The sequence below is a fragment of the Vicugna pacos genome, chromosome 7 (assembly GCF_048564905.1).
Source record: "Vicugna pacos chromosome 7, VicPac4, whole genome shotgun sequence".
NCBI classification, from domain to species: domain Eukaryota; kingdom Metazoa; phylum Chordata; class Mammalia; order Artiodactyla; family Camelidae; genus Vicugna; species Vicugna pacos.
The window spans coordinates 12,213,355-12,228,082 of record NC_132993.1 but is presented as its reverse complement, the minus strand read 5'-3'; the positions used below and the strand labels follow the sequence as shown (position 1 = coordinate 12,228,082).

Sequence of the window (14,728 nt, the reverse complement as noted above, 5' to 3'; positions counted from 1 at the left end):
AAGTATCAGTGGCAATCAGACCTGCACACTGGGCAACTAGATTGACTATCTTTCTGAAGGAGAGCTGCCTCTGGACTTCTAGTTCTTATTGACATGATTACCTAGTGTATTTACCTGTTATGGGGACAGAGGACTAGATTTTCTCTAGCCTGGCAGGAAGGGAAGATAAGGGCCTTTACTTCCCGGTACAGAGGAGCACCCGGCTCTGCACGCAGAGCTGCTTTGGGTAGATGTTTCCCATAGTTCCTAAGAGGCGATGCAGTTCACTCCCTGCATGAAGTGGGGTAGAGCTGAGTAGGACACGAAGGGGCAGACCGGGTGTGACAGCCTTCCTTCTGCCTCTAAGCCAGGCTTATCCACTATGGGAAATGAAGGATTCCCCAAATGTTGAAGACATCTACATTCCAATGAAAATACAAACAATACATTTCAAAGCAAGTAGAAACGATCTGCTAATTATCGGTTGTCATGGATTATTCAGGATGACACTCTTTTCCACAGGAGAAGAAATCAGTAGTTAATTGGTTTGGGCAAGTATTGTAGCCATTGACTTGGGTAGGTAAGATCAACTGTTGATGAAAGGTGATGTCCACCTTCCACTCTCTTGAGGAGGATTCCCTTTGTGACTATCATGCCTCATGTGTATACCCTCCCACCCCGCTGCCAGCAAACGCTGACCTCCAGTAGAGCCCAGAGAGGAAGGCCTCTTTTCTTAAGCCGGAAATAGATCCTTTCAATGGGATTTAACCTCACACTTGCAGCCTGGATTTGGCCTTCCTTTATTAATTTCTTCAACAACTAACCCACTATATAACAACTACTTATGGGAGATACAAAGAAACCAATTATGCAATTTCTGACCTTGAGGAACTTACACTCTAGTTGGGGAGCTGCTTCTAAGATATATAACATGACTTAAATCAGAATTCCAGTCATCAAAGTAGACGATGTCGGTAAGAGAGTATATACAATTTGGTGGGACATGAATGCTTAGCTCACTGAGTGTTACAGACAGGCAGAGGGGAAGAAGTCCCAGGAGCTGGGATGGCCTGGGAGCTTCCTGAAGGAGGCCTGATTGAGCTAAGCCTTAAAGGATAGGAAAGGAAAGGTCCAGACAAGAGCCAAGGGCAGAGGCAGAAATGACCTAGCACAGGGGTAGGCAAATTATGGCCTGTCGGCCACAGCTGGCCCACCACTTGTTTTTGTACAGGCCATGAGCCAAGAAGAGCTTCATTTTTAACATTTTAATAATTTTTTAAAAAATTAAATTTTTTAATTTATTAAAATTTATTTTAAAAATTAAAAAAATAAGTAGTATTTCATGACACATGAAAATTATATAAAATCAAATTTCAGTGTCCATAAATAAAGGTTTATGGAAACAGCCTCACTGGTTTGCATTTAGTCTGCGGCTGCCCTGCACTACAATGGCAGTGCTGAGTCTTTACAACAGAGATTATCTATTGACTCTTTAGAGAAAAAGTTTGCTGATCCTGGGGCTATAGCATCAGAGGGGCGGTTAGTAGGCTTTGGCTGGAGGGAAGCTTCTGAATGTAGGAATTATGGGAAATGGGTACCCAGGGATCAATTATAAAGGAAGTTTAATGCTATCCTAAAAAATATGAATTCAGTTCTGTAGGCAATGGGCTGAAATTATTACGCATGCGAATATAGTAATATTATCTGTATGCACAGAGCACAAAACTCCAAAAGTTCAAACAGATATTCCATAAAAAATGTCAGTCTTCTTTCCTGACCTCCAGATACTCAGACACTCGGACAACCTCACAGAAGTACCCACTTATTCATTCTTAGGTACCCTTACAGAGATAATTCTTGTACATTCACAAACATAGTTTACGTGTGTGTATATTCTTTTGCTGAAAGACCCACCACTGGTGGCATACTATGGAAATACTGTTTCCGCACCTTGCCTTTCAGTCTTGTATTTTAGAATTTGTTTTCTGTCAGGACGTTCTTCTCCATGGCTGCATAACATGCATGTACTATCTTATTTACCCAGATAGGGAGAATTCTGACCCAGAAGCTAAAACAATATTTTAGGAAGCCTTGTTGAGCAGAAGGGTTCCAGGAGAACCAGAAGCAGGAAGAGGAGGCAGGCTACTGATGTACAAATCCAGGAGCCTGGCAGTGAGGGTGGCCTGGCATTCCAGGGGAACCTGGAAGTCCAGCCTGCTCAAGGCCATGGTGCTGGGGACCCGTCTGCCCCCACCAATCCTCTAGGGGCTCATACCTTGGTGGGTGTGTCAGGGATGGAAGAGGTGGGAGAACTCGGAAAGTTCAAGACACACTTCTTCCCCAGGCAGCGACCATGTAACTCAACATCCTCATAAGGGTTTTCCTTCATGGGCGGATCTGTGGTCAAAGGCAACAGTTGGTCAGAAACTGTGAACACTGAGGAAGTTCTCCTCATCAGATCTCTACCCAGCATCCTGGCCTCTCCTTGTGGGGGTACCTGCTGTCTTGCTATCCATTTAGCCTTCCTCTTGGTAATAAACCTTGATTTTCACTGGGGGACTCCCTATATCCCCATTTTTAGATATTTTGAGATTAACTCCACCCCCAGTTTCAGAGTTTCAATCTTAGTATTCTGAATCCCTGCCTCAGTGACCAGTTCTGGGAAGGGCTCGCATCCTAAGTCTAAGCCAGTCACTCCATGGCATTCCTGGGCTCTGAAGGTGAACAAAGGACCTAAACCGGTCTGTTCAGAGTGAACCTCAGGATTTTTGCTGGGACTGGTGCACACAGGCTCTCCTTTCTTACTGCAAGGCATGGATTCCAGAGAGCTGATGGATCATGGGAAACCTGCTGAGAATGGAACTAACCTGAGAGATAAGAAATGACGAAGAAAAAGCCAGTTCTGGTCACGTGAGCCAACAAATTCCCTTTGTTGCTTCAGCTGGGTTTTCCACTCTTTGTAACTGAAAACTTCCCTGTCAAGTACACACTGCTAAGAGAAGTCCAGCTTTCATCCCCACTTTGGATTTGGGAAGCGTACTGCTTTGGCAGGAACCCATCTTTGGCAGCTCAGACACAGCAGTTCAAATGGCACAGCTAAGTGTCTGCACTCTCTCAAGTCTCGTGTTTTCTTGAGAGTTTTTCCTAGTGTTGATGACTACATGCATGAATGTATGTGGGTATCTGTCTAATCTGCCCCTTGCATAGGGACATGTACGGTTCTCCCTCTTACCAGTTCATTTCTTCCCCCTTCTCTCCCTCAACACATGAAGACATGGCTTGAGTTGACATTTCACTGAAACTGTGATGCTCCCTGAAGATTAACTCACGTTTAAACACACACAAACTCTGTGCATCTGAGCCCCATTTTGGAATCAGAGAATTCTCTACAGCAAGGCCAAAGTTACTCCTTTAATTGCAGACTTTCATTTTAGTCTGAATTTTGATGCTGTTACCGCCACACCCCAGCAGTTTCGGAAAGGGTACAGCAGCCTTCAGTTTCTTTCATTCAGTCATCCCTTCAGGTCCCTGAGAGTCTGTTATAAGCCAGGTATTTTATGTACCATTTTCTCCAGTCCTCAGACAACCCTATAAGGTAGCTATCGCCATCCTCAGTACAGAGGTGAGAGACGTTAAGTTACCAGCTTATTGTCATACAAGCAGCAGAGCCCAGACTCAGGCATGGGTATTGAGGCTGCAGGTCTAGTGTTCTCCACTGCATCATGCTGCCTCCTTGGCTGCTCATCACCAGCCCTTCCTTTCCCCTCCAGGCCCATTTTCTCTTACATATTTCAATGTGGGTCACCCTTCTACCCACCTACGTGTTCTCTCGTTCATTCGAGTACCTGTATGTCTTCGTGCGTGTGTGTCTATGTGTGTTTCAAGCAGCCAGCCCCATTCCCTCCCTATCCTTTCTTACAGACAGACTCACACTCATACACAGACATTTTGGCCTCTTACCAAGAATGTCTTCATAGATGTTCTCCTCCGATAAAGTGCGTGTGAGCCCCAGCTTAGTCTGTGCATACCAGTCCACCCGGCTGTTCTCCAAGGAAGACTGCAGTAAGTCTTCAAACTCATAGGACTTTCTGGGTTGTACAAGATGGGAGGGAAAAAACCAAGAATTCAAATCAAATTAGGCTGGTTCAGAGAGTATATACCAAAAAAAATTTTTTTTTCCTTGCAAAAATATCTAATACTGAATCAACTCTGTGAAGGTGTGAAAATCCTCAAACATGAGATGTGGCTTTTACTTCTGAAAATGTTTATGCAATTATGCCAACAAAAGATTGTACAGTATGCATATAAAATACAATCCCAACTTTGTGAGCAAACATATACATAGAAGATAAAAAGAGAAGGAGGAAGTGAAATACATAGCTGCTATCTCAGGACTGAGGGATGACTCGTGGCTTCTCATAACTTTCACTTTTTTTGACTTTTCAAATGTTCTACAGAGTTTACAGAGTACACACTAATAACCAGAAAGGAGTAACACTGGCTAGCTCAGAGCAGACAAGGGGCCTCCCCCTTTCTTTCACCCAAGTGGTCATCTGAGGCGCCCCACCCCCACCCCGACCCTGAGCTCTGTGCAGACGTGGCTGGGTCTGTCTGTGGCCTGGCTCACTCTATGGCTTTCTCCCCTCCCCCATCCTACATCCACATGGGCTGTCCCTGTTCTGCTAGTGTTGACTCTAATGTGAAATCCAGCCCCTTCTCCAACTCTCTCTCTCTCACTCCCTCTCTCCTCTCTCTCTCACACACACACACAGCCACCTGCCTTGAGTTTCTATGATTTTTGCAACTTTACTGAACATCAGGAGATCAGGAGATGGGTCCTATTATGAAACATAGAAAACATGACCCATCTCACAGGCTCACTCCATCTCCCCCTGCTTTTCTACTGTCCCTTCCTATCCTTCTCCATAGTGACACACGACTCCCTGAAACCCTTGCCCCACTGAGGTGTAACAGCTCCACCCACTTAGGCTCCAGAGGCTCACCTTCTATCCCTTCTATCTACCCCCAAGCAGATTTATCAGGAATTCCTGCTGAACACACCTGGGCCTTCTTTGAATGGAATTTAGGTGAACATGCAGTCCACTCACATTAAACAGGGCATATCCCTGAGCTGACTTGGTCCCGGCCCTTCACCCCTCCTTGAACAGGGTTCAGGTGGCCACAACCCTCCTCTGGCTCAGGATTCACAGCTTTTCTCTCTTATCATGTTCACACATGTCTAGCACAGTGCTTTGCATGTGCTAGCTGGCACATTGTAGCTGACTACTCAGAAATGTACAGTGTCCCTGTTTCTTCATCCACACTTACAACTTCTTGAGCCCCTTAAGAAGGTGCCCCTCTGGTAGCTCTAGGATTAAACAAACCTCGATGCAAATCCTGAGTCCTTCATTCAGAAGTCTTTTCACCTTGGATGAACTACCTGAGCTGAAACTCAATGCCCTGTATTTGTAAAATAGTAATTATCTCATAGGACTGTCCAAAGACTAGAAAAGAAAATGTTGGGGGGAAGGGTATAGTTCAGTGGTAGAGTGCATGCCTAGTATGCACAAAGTCCTGGGTTCAGTCCCCAGTGCCTCCATCAAAAAAAAATTAATACATAAACCTAATTACTTCCAACTTCCCCTCCAAAAAATAAAAATAAATTTAAAAAAAACAAAGAAAAGAGAACGTTGGTACAGCACTCAATATTAGCTATTATTGTTACTGTTGTGGTGTTACTTATGAAGCCAATGCTTTATGTGAACATCTGCTTTGTGGAAGGCACTGTGCTCACGGTTTGATAAATAAGGAGGGGACAAAACATAAAGCAGTGTCCTTGCCTCAAAGAGCTTACATTCTAGGGAGGATGTAAGCTCCCTAGATGTTCAACCAGCTCACACACAAATAAAACAATAAACTGGGTTAAGTTCAATGATGGAAAGAAGTAGGTTTCAAGGACATCAAGGGAGGCTCAGTTTAGGTTGGGGGATGCATCAGGGTGGCCTCCATGAGAAAGTCACTCATCGAAGCTGAGACTTGAAGGATAGAAAGAACTTAGTTGGGGGAAAGAACATTCCAAGAAGAGGGAAAGGCACGTGTGAACGTCCTGAGGCTACAGAGAGCTTGGTGCATTTCAGGAAACGGCAGACTGACAGGCAGACAGACAGACATTCAGCAAGCTGGACTAAAGGGAACAGGGTGGGGAGCGCCCTGCAAGGAGACGCAGAACCAGGCAGAGGTCATTGCTTGCTTTCCAAGCTTTGGAGGTTTCTTGCATTTTAAGTCTCTCCCTCTTCCCACAAGCTTCTTTCTCTCTTTGAATATGCACAGGTTTTCTTTATCTTAAAAAACCTTTATTTGAAGCAATGACCCTTGTGGTTCTGCTATTTCTCACCTGCCCTGCAACATTTTTAACGGGGTGGGGTGGGTGCGGGGAGGAGCAGAGTTCACTGGTTTTTCTTCCCTTTACTCTCTCAACCTGTGTGTGCACCCCTTTTCTGAAGTTCATCCTAAAGGTCACTAGTGAGTTTCTGGTAAAACCTATCACTTTCTCGGTCCTTTCATGACACTACAGCACTTGGTTTCCACACTGTAAGGCAGGGGTGCTCAAAGTGCAATCTGGGGGGCCAGGGTTGGGGTGCCAACTGTTTGCTACCAGTCCTTGATGAGATCAGTACAGAAATTGAGACTGTTCAGAAAATTTTCAAGCAATTTGACAAAATAAACCTTAAAAAACCCTGAAGTTTGTATATTGATGTCTTTTTCATTTCATTCCTCTGGTAATTCTTTTTTTTGAGAGTGGAGGTAATTAGAATTATTTATTTGACGGAGGCATTGGGGATTGAACCCAGGACCTTGTGCATGCACCCTACCACTGAGCTATATCCTCCCCCCATCTCTGGTAATTCTTTTTCACTATATTTTGCAAAAGTATTGTTTGGCAAAGAACTGGAAACCCCCGTACACAAGCCTTCCGGTGTTTGCGGTGCAGGGCTGCCCTGCCTCAGACAGCTCTTCCTGGGCCTCCCCTGGCAGCTCCCTTCCTCTCCCTCTTTCTGGGCTGTAGGTCCTTCCCAGGGCTTTTTCTCTTTAGGCTCTAAACGTTAGTATCTGCACATCTGAATTCATCACCCCTCATCTCTACCCCACCCTCAATCCTGTATGGACCTGAACTGGGCACTTAGGACAGGAGCACAAAAAAGGGCTCTAGGCTGGGTCTCTATGGCCTTAAGTCAGGCTACGAGGCTGCGATTGTCACCCGTGCCCCCAGGGTACCGACTTATGAACAGAAGCTTGTGCCCAAAAGGAGGGGATATCAATCCCTAAGCCCCTCTGTCTCCCCTTCAGGTGTTCAGCTGGGAGAGGGAGGACAGAGCTTCAGAGCTCTAGTCTGGGGGTGGGAAGCAGGTCTGAGCTGTTTTCTCTAGGGAATGGGCTGTGTTGAACATTTCCTAGTCCAGCTGCCATTGGCCCAGGCTCAAATTAGCCAGGCAGCTGACTGGGGCTGGAGGTGTGGTGGACTGAGGCCCAGAGCCGAGTGAAATAACTGGCCAGAAGTCCTGGATTTCCCCTGGTGAGCAAACCCGGTTATGTTAGCTAGAGTCCTTAGCAAGTACACTACCCAGATGCGGGAGGAAAGGTGCAAACTGTTCAGAGACCACAGAATCATTCATTCAACATTCACTGAGTAGTGACTAAGTGCTTTTCTTGGATTAGTACATTCAAACTCCACAACAACCTTGTGAAGGATTACTATTATTATACACATGTTATGCATGAGAATACAGGTATGGAGACATTAGGTAAACTGCTCCAAGTCACACTGGGAGAACCCAGAGAATCTCGTTGAAGACAGGTGCCCTTAAAAAGATAGGCACTAAGCAAAGCGTGCAAGTAAGGCAACGCAGGAGGAAAGCTGCGGTCACAGTCCCCAAATTAAAACAGGTTGAGTTTCCAAAGGTTGTTCTTAGGAACTTGAACTAATTTCTATATAAAACCATATTATACATTGCTGTGCAAGCCGTCTATTTCCCTCTGTTCTCCATAATGTAACTAAACTGTATGAAGAGATGCTATGAAGCCTCATAAGGAAAAGAGGGGACAGGTGGGGGTCACTTCACTGGAAGCTGAGCAGTCTCTGCCAAATGTCAGGGAGCTCCACTCCCAGTGGCAGAGGGACAGGATGATGGCCACTGTTTATAGGTAAAAGCCTTGACTGCCTGGGCTTCCAGCATGACCCTGGCTAGACTTGGCTTTTCCTTTGATTGCAGAAAGGGGCTGCAGCTGTGCCTTGCTTTGCCAGGAAGAGAGCTCTGTAATTGTTTCTATTTTTAAAAGTCTCATTTGTGATACCAATGAAGCAATATTTGTATAGGTCAAATTTTAAAATAATAAGATCATTACAGAGTACTTACGAAATTAAATCTGAATAGCTCAAATGTTTTAATAATAAATTCACCAAAATAAAGATGTCTGTATGCTAAAGACTCTGCAAGTCCCAGTGGATGACTCACTTATTCAGAGCACATGTGACACAATCAAGACTCTGGATCATCTGTTAGGGTTTGTTAGGATGGAATTAGCCTGTAATCCAAATGGCTGCCATCAGACACCCTGGGATTTCAAGCTATAGTCTGAATGTTTTTTATGATCCTTCCATATTTCCAAGAAGATGCTAACACAAGAAATCAGCTATATTTTTCATTTGATACCTAACACATAAAAGGTACCACTAGTCTAAATAAGGATTAGAAAAGCCCACTTTAAAAATATTACAAACTTCCATTTTAAAAAAAGATGATTAGTTTTGCAATGTGATGGTTATTCATGTTGCAAAACTCTTATTTAATTTGCAAAAGAATTCATCACAAGATTTCTTACATAGTAGTTCCATTTCTGTATTAAAATGTTGGTTTTCAGGTGACTAATTCCTACACAGGAAGCCTGAAAGACAAAGGAACTTTTAAATAACATGAAGCTACTGCCCATACAAGACCAAGAAGAAACCAAAAATCTTTACATGCCTAGGTTCTAGAGCCTGTGGGAAATGGAATTCCAGTTACAAGGTGCGATCTATCATTGACCTGTGTTGGTAACAGACTTGCAAGCGTTAGCTTTATGCGGTTGGTTCCTCAGCGCTGTTCCTATAACCTGCGTAAATGCCTCCAGGGACTGCAGCCCTTCAGTTCTGGGGCTTGAGTAGGTGATTAGGGTCCCCAAAGAGGAAAAATATGATAAAATTAAACACCCAATCACTTTGCTGAGTCTTTTCTATGAAAATATTTTTTAACTTGAAAAAAGGTTTTAATACCTTTATTTACTTATTAACTTTGAAAGAAAGGAAATTTTGAAAGGCTAATGATAACCACATCCAAACTGGCTTTTCTCTCATTAAACATTTCCACATTTATTCCACATCCAGCTGCACATTTGTAGGCACCTTCTGAGGGTCAAGCTGAGCTCACAGCTGGTGATACATAGATAAGAAGTCCCCGCCTTTGGGGAGCCCACAGCCTGGCAAAGGGCTGCAGCCTCCTCTTAACCTGAACTACTTCCTGGGTTCTCAAATTATCATGCAATTTTGGCACTTCTTAGTTTTAGAGATGCTGGAATGATCTGATTGATCCACTGAACTTTGCTGATATGGATTATAATTCCTGTAAAATCCAAATTTCAAGATCCAATGCCAAATACTGTAATTTCAAGTAGTATTTTGAATGTTACTTGTGATTTTTCCATATTTTTGTAAATGAAATACTAACTTAAGAGCTCATCCCACATCTCCTTTTAGAAGAAGCATGGGAAGCTCAAAATGAACAAATCCAAACATAACTCATACTACTATTCCCCGCTCCCTGAGGAGGACCAGCTCTTTCTCCAGTGCTGCCATCTCAACAAAGGCCTTCACCATCTGTTCAAACATTTATTATGCCTTAAACCTGGAAGTCCTGTCCAAGCTTCCCTCTCTATCTCTGCCTACATCTAACCAATTAACAAGAGTTCTACCTGTAAAGTATCCCTGGAACCCACCACTTCTCTCATCTCCATTGCAGTTACACCACAAGGTAACCCCAATACCTCCCAGATCTTCCTCCCGGCTCTCACAATTACCCACCCTATCCACTGGTGCCCCTTCCAGCCTCCACGCTGCTGCAGGGCAAGCTCTTAAAAATGCAAATCTGATTGTGTCTCTCCTCTTCTTAAAAACTGTCAAATGCTTCCCATTGCTCTTTGGTAATAGGCCAAAATCCTTGCCTGGTCTACAGGGCTCTTCCAGAGCTGACTTGAAGGCCTCCAGGCCTCAGCTCACACCCTTCCTGCTCTCTGACTCGCCCCTGCTTTTCAGGTCCTCCAGCATGCTAATGCCAAAGCCTTTCTCGCCCCAGGGCCTTTGCTTGTTTGTTCACTCAAAATAAACCCTCATCTCCCACCCCGCCCCCTTGCCTGGGAACCTCAGTCCTCTGCAAGTGTCACTTCCTCCCCGAGCCTGCCCTGTCTCCATAACAGGCTAGAAAGCCCTGCTGAACATTCCCATAGCACTGTGGGCTTCCTCATAGCACTGAGTGGTTAATTACATAACTAGTTGTGTATTTCTAGCTATTACTAATATGTAAGTTCAGTGAGGGCAGGGTCTCAGTCTAACTCGTTCATTGCTATATTATACTATATAGGTACATGGGAAATATTTGTTGGTTGAATAAATAAACGAACATTTTAAAAGCTGGTTTTTAATTTCCACATTTACTGCTCATAATTTATCCCTACTTTGTGATAAAAAAATATTTTATCTGTATTCTTGGAGCTATTTTTCAGTCAGTTGTTTTGAACACATTTCCTCCAGAATTATTTCCACCTAGAGTTAAATTATCTTGGGTAGCCTGAGACCTAGCAAACCCTTAAATGCCATTCAGATGAACTAGAGCATAGGGATGCCATGCTCTGCTTCCCTCATCCACCTCCAGCAGCCACAGACTCTCTTTTTATCTCCAACCCCAGTGACCAGAGGCAGCTGTCTCTACAGCTACCACACCCTCAGGAAGGGCATTCATACCACCAGGTGATCAGAGTAGGGGACTGAGTGAGGGAATGCTTACGTTAGCTCTTAGCTCACATTCTTTTATTGGGTATCCCCTCTGCCAAGTGCTATGACTACCCATGCTGGGTTTCCACTTATCTTTATCCTGGATCCAAAAAAAATGTCAGAAGAAAAATTATCTATCCACCATTGCGCCCCAAATCCAAGGATTTCCACCTTCAATTGGGAAGTAAGAAAGGACAATCTCTGTTCTAATGCAGCATAACAGTCACCCTCGCTACTCTCATCTCACTGTTTTCCAATGCAACTACTACTAAAACAGATGAATTTACAACATGAAGCTTCTCGGAGGCTTTCAAAGTAACTTTTGCTCTAGAACTCAAATTAATCAAACAATGTGCCCCTTTGAAGATTTTAAACATTCAGTTTTTAGACATGGTAGTTAGAGCTGCCTCACAGATGCCATACTGACTGAGACAGACTCACAGTGACAGAGACAGACCACAGTGAGGCTGGGACATCAACGACTAGACCTGTGATGGTGGAGGGCTGCGGCCCAGCCAGAATGCTGGGGGGATCCCTATCAGTTCTACAGAAGGTGGAAATCATGGAATCAATAACAGTACTGTATTGGCAGCCATATAATGACTGAGGTTTCACCTCCTCAAAGAGTTCTGAGTCTTACACTAAAGCCCCAAGGAAGGGCTGGATCTATATGATGCCAAAAAACCCAGTTGAAAAGTTGAAATTTTGGTCAACATAGTTATTTGGTTTCATAAAGATCTAAAAACTCTATCATGTGATCAAATTAAACTAAAATTAAAAATTTAAATTCAAATGAAAACATTTTGGGTATACAGACACATGAATTCAGGATGCTACTTACACTTAAAACATGATAACTTCTCTTGTTGAATGGCAGCCTTAAGGCATTCCTGCCAAAGTTATTAAACATATGCCATAAAACATACATAACCAAGTTAATGCTGCTGTAGGAACCTTATCTTTGGAATTTCCTGACATTTGAGGGGTTTTCATTTTCTGTTTTAGGATTGAAGGCGTAAGTCCTTGCATTTAATTTCCTGGGGCTTTAGAGAAATGAAGAAAGAAGAGAGAAGAAGGAGAAGGAAGGGGGAAGAGGAGAGAAAAGAGAAGAAAGGAAAAAAGAGTAAGGAAAAATACGAAGAGAGAAAGCAAAAGGAAAAGAGAAACACATTTTCTCAAACCGAGAATCTGAATCCACTGGTTTGGCTCTTGCTGAAGTGGACTAATCGGCCTATGAAAATAAGCTGAATATGCTCTCAAAAGCGCACAGCCTGGCCATGTAATTCTAAACCCTCATAACCTCAAAATCCTTAATCATTTCTTTCTTCAACCTTGGCTTGGCTTTCCTGCCTCAGAGAGGGCAGTAAGTCTGCCAAATTCAGAGTTGAGTATTTTCTTTTTTTTTTTTAAGCGATAGGACCACAATAAAGAACACACTTTGTTTTTTAAGAGTAGAAAGCGAACATCTTGCCCTAATCACCTCCATTGTACTATTTTAAACAAAACGAAAAATCCAAAGCCAAAATTATTAAAACACAGCTGATGCAACCATATTCAGTTTGGCCAAGAAAAATTTCATCTTTGGACTAAAACTAAGTAACTTTAGCTGGTTTTAAAGAAAATGCTGGAAGACTGAGAAGAGCAGATGGTAGCTAAGAGAGAAAAGATAAGAGGAATAACTGTTCACCAGGTTGATCTGTCTGCCTGGTGATGACACAGTTGAAAGAACCTAATTTCCCAGAACCAATCTGCTCCTGGGAGAACGGGCCTTTTTGGAGGAATAGCCCAGAAGGGGCATAGAAAGGCTGCTTTTGGGAAGCATTGGGATCAGGAGCAGAAAAGTCACAGGAGCACTTACAACCCTGAGGTTGGCACTGGTTTGGATAAGGATTTAGAATGGGAGGCAGATTCAAACTTTCTCAGCACATGAAGAAGGAAGCCTGTAAATTCTTCTATAGATATCACATAAGACTGATACCAAAGCCTGGTAAAGACACTACAATAAAATCCAAGTATAGACCAGTCCCACATACAGAATACTAATACAAAAATCTTACATAAAATATTAGCAAATAGAATTCAGCAGTACGTGAAAAGAAGAATAAAAGAACCAAGTGGGAATTCATCCTTCAAACATTAGGATATAAATTCATTATTAAGAGGCCAAAGGAGAACCACATGAACATATAAAGTTTCTGAAAAGTACTTTGACAAAATCTCATACTCATTCCTAACTTTTAAAATTCTTAGTAAAAAAAGAAATACAAATGAACACTACTTTGATAGCCTGAAAAGATATCTCCAACAAGACTGCCTGAGAGTAGAAGTAATGCTTCTGCTACGTTGGAGTTAGGGGTGAGATAAGGCTGCCCACTGCTATCAGCACTACTATTTCACACTTATGAAAGTACTAGCCAGTGCAATTCAGTAAGAGAAAGAATTTGAGGTATAAATCAAAAAGAAAAAGGTAAAATGATAATTCTCTGCAGACAATATGATTCTGATCATTTAAGTCCAAGAGAATCAACTGACAAACTATTAGAAACAATAAGAGTTTTTAAGAGTTTTTAAAAATGAATAACATAAAAAATTATTTTCTTAAATACAAAGACCATATAATGAGAAAAAATATTACATTACAATGACAACAAAAAGATAAAATACTTAGGAATAAACTTAGCAAACATACAGAATCCCAGTGAAAAGCTACCATATTCTGTGTCTGTGAAATTTGATAGTGATATATAGAACATTTAAAAATACATATCCAAGGGAGGACATAGCTCAAGTGGAAGAGTGCATGCCTAGCATGCACAAGGTCCTGGGTTCAATCCCTAGTATCTCCACTAAAAACAAATAAATAAATGAACCTAATTACTTCTCCCCTCAAAAAAAATTTTTTTAAATAGATATCCAATAGTATTCAAGACATTTTGAAAAAGGAGAATAATAAGGAAATGAATAAGAGGTTTATAATTCTTAAAAAGGAGACAAAATGATCATTTGTGTGAATGCATGAAAGCACATGTAGCAAGTCCAAAAAAATCACCAATTATTAGCAACAATAAGAAAATTCTGTAAGCTCTACTAGATATTAAAGCAGATTATGAGGTTAAAAAAATTAAAACAATTTCGTACTGAAAAAGAAATAGATACCCTAATTATTTAAACAGAATAGAAACAGAAAAAAATAATAGCTAACATTTACTGAGCATTTACTACATGCCAGACTCTTTTTTAACTTATAAATATTTACTCATCCAATCTTCACAACAAAGCTATGAAGTGGTTACTATAATTATCTCCATTTTACAGGTAAGTAAAATGAAGCTCAGACAAGTTTAGTAGCTTGTCCAATGTCACACAGCTAGTAAGTAGCAGTGCTAATAAGTTCTGTGGCTCTAGAGTCTTCTCTAGTGCTATATACTGCTTATTACAGCATTATTTGTAAACTAAGTGTCCATCAGCAGGGGCATGGCTAAATAAAACACAGTCCATCAGTAGGGGAATGGCTAAACAAAATACGGTCTATCAGTAGGGGAATGGCTAAATAAAATATGGTTCATCCACATGATGTAAAGGTGAAAGTTAAAAAAGGAAGGTGAACAAGAAAAAGAATGGCAGTAACATTGAAATATCTCAATGATATCCTAAATAAGTAAAAAATAG

General features: G+C 42.1%; 1 protein-coding gene across 7 annotated transcripts in view; it reads right to left on the bottom strand.

Annotated features, from left to right (window-relative positions):
• Nucleotides 1-14,728, bottom strand: part of DENND2A (DENN domain containing 2A) — an 86,123-nt gene that overhangs the window by 41,880 nt on the left and 29,515 nt on the right. For all 7 annotated transcript variants that reach the window (XM_072964336.1, XM_072964337.1, XM_072964335.1 and 4 more), the window contains 2 exons: nt 3,940-4,067; nt 2,255-2,376 (listed from right to left, as the gene is read on the bottom strand). In XM_072964336.1, the coding sequence (XP_072820437.1) occupies nt 2,255-2,376; nt 3,940-4,067 (250 nt within the window). The remainder of the gene's footprint in view (nt 1-2,254; nt 2,377-3,939; nt 4,068-14,728) is intronic.